The 9,018-nt window shown below is 31.5% G+C and overlaps 1 protein-coding gene across 2 annotated transcripts in view; it reads right to left on the reverse strand.

Annotated features, from left to right (window-relative positions):
* The window catches only part of LOC104770527 (chaperone protein dnaJ 2-like), a 2,651-nt gene extending 582 nt beyond the window's left edge, over positions 1-2,069 (reverse strand). The window contains exons 1-5 of one of the 2 annotated variants that reach the window (XM_010494964.1): positions 1,776-2,069; positions 1,035-1,345; positions 655-931; positions 366-564; positions 9-265 (exon numbers count right to left, since the gene is read on the reverse strand). In XM_010494964.1, the coding sequence (XP_010493266.1) occupies positions 9-265; positions 366-564; positions 655-931; positions 1,035-1,345; positions 1,776-1,928 (1,197 nt within the window). In that variant the 5' untranslated portion in view covers positions 1,929-2,069. The remainder of the gene's footprint in view (positions 1-8; positions 266-365; positions 565-654; positions 932-1,034; positions 1,346-1,775) is intronic. The other variant, XM_010494965.1, reaches the window with a different exon arrangement.

The raw sequence follows: 9,018 nt of genomic DNA on the forward strand, positions 1-9,018 counted from the left end.
TCATAAGCCTCTCTTTGAGCTTGTGCCTTCCTTTTCATCTCATCCTCAATGTTCACATCATGCAGAGTCGTCTCTTCGCAGTCATCTATATCCATATCGCTCATAGTTGCCTTGGTCGGCTTTGGCAAAACTTCTTCAATGGTCTTTGTCTGATCCGGGCTCAGTGATTCTGGGAACTCAACCGTGAAGTGGATGTATAACTTGCCCTTCATGAACGGCCTTTGGTACATCACCATTCCCTCGTCATTTATCGCCTTGTATGAATCTATCATCAACCAAAATAGACACCACGTTAAGACACAAAAACTGGCATAAATAGAAAAAAATGAAAGGCGTGTATGATTGGGGTAAAGTAAAATACATACCAGGTTTGACGACCTCTCCGGGATTGGATTTGATGAGAAGCTTTCTTGAGTCCAAATGGGTCAAGACAAAGTGGAAGCCACACAAGGCCTCGGTTAGAGAGAGGGTGTGCTCCACAAATAGGTCATCTCCCTTTCGTTTAAACTTTGGGTGCTCCTTTAGCTGAATGACGAACACTATATCTCCAGTGACAGTATCAGGCTGTTTCCAAAAGAAAAAGGTAGGAAAATAGTCAATAGACGGAAAAAATTATAATGATCAAAGCCAGGAAAAATAAAGAGTATCACAAACCGCTTCATCTGCTTGGCCACTGAATGTGATCTTCTGATTGTGTTGCATTCCCTTCTCCACGTGTACTTCAAGCACCTTCTTCTCAGAGACAACCTTGTCTCCTTTGCATTGTGGACACCTATCCCGATCATTGATTGTCTCTCCTGTGCCTTTGCAATCATTACAAGCATGCTGCACCTGCTGAATCATTCCAGGTCCAAACTGCCTGATCGAGACCTTCACTCCTGCACCCTGACAGCCACCACATTTCGTTGAAGCTCCAGACTTGGAACCCTTTCTGCAATGATAAAGCAAATAATGTCAGTGAAAACCTCTTTTACACATCTTGGATATACAAAGCAATACAGCAACCGTGAAAGGATAAAGTAATAAGTACTAACCCGTTACACTTTGAGCACAAAGCTTTCCTAGAAAGTGAGAGTTTCTTTGTTGTTCCGAGATAAACGTCCTCTAAGGAAACCTTCAGGGGATGAACAACATCTTCACCTCGCCTCTGCCTCCTTCCCCGGCTGCTACCACCTCCGAATGGGTGTCCACCACCACCAAAGAAGGACGAGAAGATATCAAATGGGTCATGCCCACCGCTTGCAGGACCCATTCCCTCCTTGAGTGCATCCTCTCCATATTGATCGTAGATCTCTCGCTTCTCCGGATCACTAAGAACTTCATAAGCCTGAGCTAGCTCTTTAAACTGCAGAGACATGTAACATAATTGTTTAATTATTTTGTTCAAATCCAAAAGACTCTACAGACAAACCAATTTACTCAATACACATAATCTCCAAAACAATAAATTCAACTATCTCAAGTGCCAAAAGAAGTAATTTTTGCCTATCTGAAACAAACGATCTAAAAGACAAGTCGAATTCAAGAATCTAATCACAGAATCACAAATCTATAAGAATCTATACACAAAGAAGCTACAAAGCCAAAAAATTGATTCACCAGTTGACCTAAAACTCGCAGATTCCAGATCAAATCGAACATTAAGATTAATTTAACAAAGATCTAAGAGCACCATCGATCGAAGAATCCAAATCAAACTAAAAACTAAGATTTTTAAAACAGAAACCAAATCAATTATCACAGAACCAGAGCAATATTGAAGAAAAAGGAGAAACCTTTTCGGGATCTCCACCCTTATCAGGATGGTTTTTGATGGCGGCTTTCTTGTAAGCTTTCTTAAGATCTTCAGGTGATGCGGTCTTAGGAACACCGAGGATCTCGTAGAACTTGGTGTTATCGCTCTTCCTAGAAGGTCCTCTTCCGAACATCTTTTCTTTTCTCTTACGAAAACCCTAAAAAAAACAATACAGAGAGAAGGGAAAAGTCCTTCGAGAGGGGGGAGAAGGAGACGGGAGTTTGTTGTGGCTGCTCGAAGACTTTGCTTCTGTTCAAGGTCTTGTGGAGCGGAACACTCTAGAACTTTTTATATCTTTCTTTCTTTTCTTTTTCTTTTTTCCTTTTTCCTCTTTTCCTCTTTTCACAATTTGTTTTTTTTTTTCTTTTATTTATTCGTTTCTTTTTCTATGAGAAAGAATATGGGAAATTTCTCTTAAAAGAGATCAAAAAGATAAATGGAAATTTAATTTAAAAAATAAAAAACCATAGAAAACAAAAAAGGAGATAACTTAGAAACTTACATTAAGAAGTTCATATACTGTCTCCTCTATCTTATTATATGACATCCAACATATTATAAAAGTCTCCTTCCTATATAGGTTAAGATTTTATTTTATCTACTACAATCCAAATACATTTAATATCCATTAATCTTCCACTAAATTTTTTTGATTTAAGAGTTGTTTTGTTAACACGTTTGATTTAAGAGTTTAAAGTATTATATATCAACATATTCTAACTGCAAACCAATAAAAAAAAACACTATATAGACATACATATAATCCAAATTTTTAAAAATTGTTATGATATTTATAATTTAACCAACTCTTACTTAATAATAATATACATGGAGAATCCAATTGATAAATGTTATTGATGACAAATTTCAGGTGTTCAAGAAAAAAAAAATTGTTATTGATGACAAATTTTGTTAAGTTAAATTGGTCCAAATGATCATTTTATAGATGCACGAGTAATGACATATCACGAAACAAAATGATCACACAAATCATTAATCAGGGCATGAGTAAGTTATAAACTTGTTTACCTGAGTGCTTTAGACATTTTTATGTGGGACTCCTTTGTTTATTCTGGTTTACTAAAGTAAGTGCGTCATGTGTCGCCTACGACAAGTACGAACAATGTTGATGATAGCTAGCTTAGCTAATACAACTTGGGAAGTACGAATAACACGTTTCAACATATGATAGAACAGAACACAACACGCACTCATGCTAGATTTTTTTGCCAAAATTTCCCCAGGGTCCTGGATCCAGCCTTAACTTAGCCGACCTGTGTATGTGTCATGTGTTCTCTTGCTGATTTAGATCGAGTGTGATTGCTAACCAAAAACAAAGCGGTACAAGTGTACAGCTTTGATTTTTTACCAATCACCAAAACTTTACTAAACACTTTATTAAAAACTTTACTCTCAACTTTTTTATACCGTTTTCATGTACAACATTTTCTTACAGCTTTGCACTATTCCGTAAAATCTTACAGCTCTAGCTTACAGTTTTTTTTGTACAGTTTTGGATACGTTACCAATCAGACCCATCATTTTTATGTTGCTATGGTACAATGTGTATTGATTATCTTTCTTTATTTTTCTTTTAAGAGTTTTGGAGCTTATATTATATTAGGAAAATCATCGTTTTGAATTGTACTAACTTAAGAAATATTTAAAATAATTTACTAACACTTTAAACTTTTAAACTAATTTTTATGTTTACACCACCATAAAAATGACAAAACAGTAATATTCACTAATGTGATATAGTTAAATTATGTTGATTAATTTAATTTTTAATTCTTGAACATCAAATTGACTTTCAAAAATAACACATTAATGTTTTAAAGTTAATTTTCAAATGTTTTCTCTCATTTATAAAATAGTTAATCCACTAATCAAAATATAGATAGAATTACTTCTCGTAAGTTTGTGTATCTTATAAATAGTTTGTCAAAAAAAGAATGTATCTTATATATTGCACCACATGGTCCAGAAGATACTCAAAAGCGAACAAAACTTACAAAAATTAATCATCTACGATAGAAAGTTCACTGTATACTTAATCCTCAACCTTCCAAATTACAGTTAGCTTTTTATGATGCAACTTTTTTTAATACACGATTTTATAAATGGGCCTATCCAGTGAGGTTAGGTCTGAAATTACATACTGGCAACAATAGTTACAAAATATAATTTTTTCCGGCGAACAGAAACAGTTATGGACGGTTAAAGGGAAACAGATGATCAGACCTACTAATACCGACAAAAACAAGTCTCACAGCTTTGTAACTTCAACACCAGATCCAGTTCTTTGATCGGAGTTTTCTAATCCTGTCGCATAATCTTTACCAACCGCGATTCAAACCAACCACAAGGCTTTATGATGCAATTTCTGTGTTATTCTCTTATATCTATATATACATTTTTAGAGACAATTATGAAATGCCACTGACATTAAACATTTTATTAAATTTATTTTTTTAATAGAACTAATTGTTATACATAGTACTCCCTCCGGTTTTTTTTAGTTGTCATTCTAGAGTAAAAATGTTATTTTCTAATACTTGTCATTTTAGGTTTCCAATGCATATGTTTGGTAAAAATATCAATTTTATCCTAACTATTTTAATGTTTTGACCAATAAAAAAATTAGAAAATGTATTAAAGAAGAGGTATAATAGAAACTTGATCTAATTTCTTAATTTGTGTGCAAATGCCTAGAACGACAAGTAAAAAAAACCGGAGGGAGTAACTGTTAGAGGAGCATATGCCATAAATTTTGGTTTAATTGTTATAAATAAATTCGAAATGTATTTATAGAAAATAATTAGTTCTACCTAAATTATTAAATAAAATAAATATACCTTTTTATTTTTTAACACCATTTAAAAAAAATGATTATTTCTATGGTAACTTAATAAAAATTAAAAGATTATGAATCTTTAGATATATAAATGTTAAAAATCTCATAAAACAGAGTTTATTTCAAAATGGGTTATAACAACATTAGCATAAATTTTATATATTATTAATCAAGTGCTAGAACATGGGTTAAATTTTAATTAATGTATAAATATAAGGGATAAAGATTTAAAATATGCAAAACATTAGTCATATACTCATATATATATATATATAGTTAATCTACTAATCAAATTATATTTTTCTTTTTTAAAATAAAATATAGCTCCGCGGTGTACCGCGGGGTAAAATCTAGTATTCTTGGTAACCCGAAGATTTTGGACTATTAAGCAGGTCTTAATCCTATTGTTGGGTATAATCAGTTATATTAAACGAGAAGTGAAAACGTCCCACATTCAATCTCAGCAAAATTTTACCATTATACCATTAATGAAATTGCCCTTCACGTTGTAATATTTTGCCCCTGGACGTAAAATTACCTATTTTCGCATTAAAAATAAATCAAAAATCGGATTAGAAATAATCTAATTGCATAAAAAGTTAATTGCACAAATAGAATTTGCTAAATTAATCCCTAAATTTTATGAATAAGATCTCTTTCACGCTTAATCAAAGGATACATGACCATAATATAACACGCATAAATTGGGTAATTAATGGGCTTAGGTTAGATTTTTTAAAGATCCACGTAAATAAAAATTATGGGTTTATGCATGAAAAAAGCACGATGAGAAAACACCGTCTTTCTGTAAACCCTAAAAACCTAGAAACCCTAAAAATATAGATGCTTTACAACTATAAATACAATGATTTCGTATGCTTTCACCATAACCCGAAAAAAGCATTCTTCTCTTGAATTTTAATAATTCTTTTATTATGTTCTCAAATTTTTATTTGTATTCCGATCTTGCTGTTTTAAATGATACATCGACTGATCCCTTTTATTTTCCTGTTCGTATAGTGGTTTCTTGGAAAGCAAGATCCACAAATCATAAAGCTTTGGTTGTTGTTGGTTCATCTTCTAATCAAGGTATAAAATCTTTTTTTTTTTTGTTGAGTTTTATAGATTCGTTCATATTCTCAATTTCTAATTTGTATTCTGATTTTGTTGTTTCTTATGATTCACTTTTATTTTCCTGTTCGTGTAGCTGTTTCTTGGAAAGCAAAATTTCAAATCTTACTGTTTTGTATTATTCACCTAATTTAATGTGTTTTTCTGATTGTGTAGTGGTTTCTTGGGAACCAAGATTCGAAACTCACCAAGCTTCGGTTATTGTTGGTTCACCTTTAAAAAAGGGTATAATATTTTACTATTTTGAATGATGATTTACATTAGTTTCTTTTGTCATGATCTCAAATTTATATTGGTGTTCCTATAATGTGTTTATGAATAATCTACGGATCTACAGATTAATTGTATTTACCTGATTCTATGGTTGTTTCATATATAATAATTGTATTCAGATTTTGCTGTTTCTTATGATTCACTTTTATTTTCATGTTCGTGTAGCTGTTACTTGGAAAGTAAAATTTCAAATCTTACTGTTTTGTATTATTCACCTAATTTAATGTGTTTTCCTGTTCGTGTAGTGTTTTCTTGGGAACCAACATTCGAATCTCACCAAGCTTCGGTTATTGTTGGTTCACCTTTAAAAAAGGGTATAACATTTTACTATTTTGAATGATGATTTACATTAGTTTCTTTTGTCATGATCTCAAAATTATATTGGTTGCGAGCCAGAGATTATATATTACTATATTTTACTATATATTAGTTTCACTACAGATCTACAGAGTAATTGTATTAACCTGTTTGTATGGTTATTTCATATATAATAATATAATAATAATAATTTTTTGATTCAGGTATTGTGGAGGAGACTTTGATACTTAATAATATCAGGTATAATTTCTTATAATTATAATTCTTATCATGATTGTATTTTCCTTTTAAAAATTATTTATAGTTTATAATAATAAATAGTAGTTTTGTCTAAACTTGGATTGCCATGTTTCAGGACTATTATGATCGTAGATATCCATGGATTCGATTTACGGGTATTTCGTTTTTTTAAAATCGTGTTATGTAATTTTATGTGTAACTTAAATTCTACCATGTTTTAACTATTTTTAAAACGTTATATAAACATGTTTTATTTGATAATTTTGATTTACTTTTAACTAAAATATTGAACAGGTATCACCTAGGGAATGCTACAATGAAGATGGTCCTGAGAATAATGGTATGGATCGTCCGATGGCTACGACAGCTAAATTCTCGGAATGGATTATATTCAATACACAAGTTGCTCAAGCCAAAGGAATTACTTATTCTGAAATTCCAAAACCATTTGTTTGGTGTCCTAGAGATATGATATGGAAGAGAAAATCAAGGAGAAGACAATTTCAATCGCCATACAATATTCCTATAATATTTGTTTCGTTAAATTAATTTGAAATTTCTTTAAATGTAATAGTAGTCTTAAATTGATTATATTTATCTTTCATCTTTTTGAAATTATTTCACTTTAATGAGTTTTGTATGATATACAGTCTTCTCAATACATATAAAATACTTATCGTCATAAAGCTATTATATGGAAGACAATATAAAGCTGTTATCGTCATATTTCTCATATTTTTATTTCAATAGAAATTGAGATCGTTGAAAAAATTATGGTATATGCGATTAGTAACAACTTTAATTCAAGCAACAGCAAAATTCAAACCGAGAATATGAACGAATGCATGTATGGATGCAAGTCCAAATAAAAAAGTTTTTTGTTATTTTCAAAGTCTTCGCATTGGTTAAAACAATTTCGAACTGACATTACCAAATTGACATAATTGTTTTACGTAACTTCCAATCACTCTTCCTATTCTCCTTTCTTCTTTCTAACGTGTAACCTCTCACCTTTCTTCTTTCTAAAAAATAACCAAGTACCAAACAAGGAGATGGTTGCATACATAGAAGATTTGAATCCATCAACAGATAGGTTGAGTGTTGCTGTTAAAGTACTGAGGCTGTGGATACCCGAAATCATTATAATGCAGCCTACCTACATTTGTTTGATCTTGGTTGATGAGAAGGTAACAATCCATTTATATCCATCATCTCCTTAAAGTTTAAATCTGAAATTAGTTTTTTCATATAATTTAGGGAAAAAGAATTGAAGCTAAATTCAGAAGTCAGCTTTACTTTGCTGAGTACATAGACGTGTTGCAAGAAGGACGATGGTTTCTTCTTTACAAGTTCCAAGTTGTTGAAAATCAGAATATTTACAGGAATTGTAACAATTCTTTTGAAATATTGATCACTCGCCAAACTCGCATCACTCCGATCCCACCTAGATGTGGAGACAATTTTTTTCATCTAATAGATGCACTAACAGTGGAAAATGCTGCAGAAGATGAGAGTAATTGTTGTGTTGGTAAATTAATTTAAATATACTGTTTAACTTACTGTTTTTATAAAACATTATTTCCTTAGATTCATAGTTTTCTGATTTTTTCAGATTTTTGTGGAACGGTGGTAAGGGTAAGGCAAGGTCGTAAAATTGTTTTCCTAGAAAATGAAGTTGGATTCAATGGTCTGAAAGAGGTTCTTCCCTTTACTGTAATTGACATCAAGTAAGTTTATAGTTTTAAAATTTTAAAAACAAGTACTACCTCATTTGATTTATTTTTGCCAATGAAAATAGTACATAATTATTAAGACTGAAGTTGTCAATTGTTGTTTTTTTAAATGCAAAGTAACGAACAGGTTGAATGTATTGCCGTCGGTGATACATGTTCGGAATTTCGTGAAAAATGGGAACAACATGTTGCAAGTCCTTCCTATGCCAGTGACCCAATATTGTGTGTGCTTACGTTTTGGAGAATCTCTGTCTTTGGAGGTATTAAGCAATATATAAGCATTTGTTTTAGATAAGCCAATATATAAAATTAAAGATTTGGAACTTACTTATTTTTTTTAAAAGGTCGGCGTTGTCTAATGTCTCAAATAAGATGTTCTAAATTTTTACTTGGCAACGAAGCAAGAGCATTCACTACAGATTCTGCACTGTAAGTTCTTAAATTTCCTATACTATGACAAATTATTAATATGGAATCTTTATTATAAGATGTTTTAGTTATTATGTTCCTTTATCTTTCGCAGTCTTTGTTTCCATGAATCATCAGACGATGAAGATTACAACGGCTCAGAAGAAGATGAGAGTGATTCTAATGATTCGATCTAATGTTAAGATTTGTTCGCCTATTCCTAAATTTCGTAAAAAACTTTCGTTTACTTACTATTGAATTAA

The sequence above is a fragment of the Camelina sativa genome, chromosome 20 (assembly GCF_000633955.1).
Source record: "Camelina sativa cultivar DH55 chromosome 20, Cs, whole genome shotgun sequence".
Classification (NCBI taxonomy): Eukaryota; Viridiplantae; Streptophyta; class Magnoliopsida; order Brassicales; family Brassicaceae; genus Camelina; species Camelina sativa.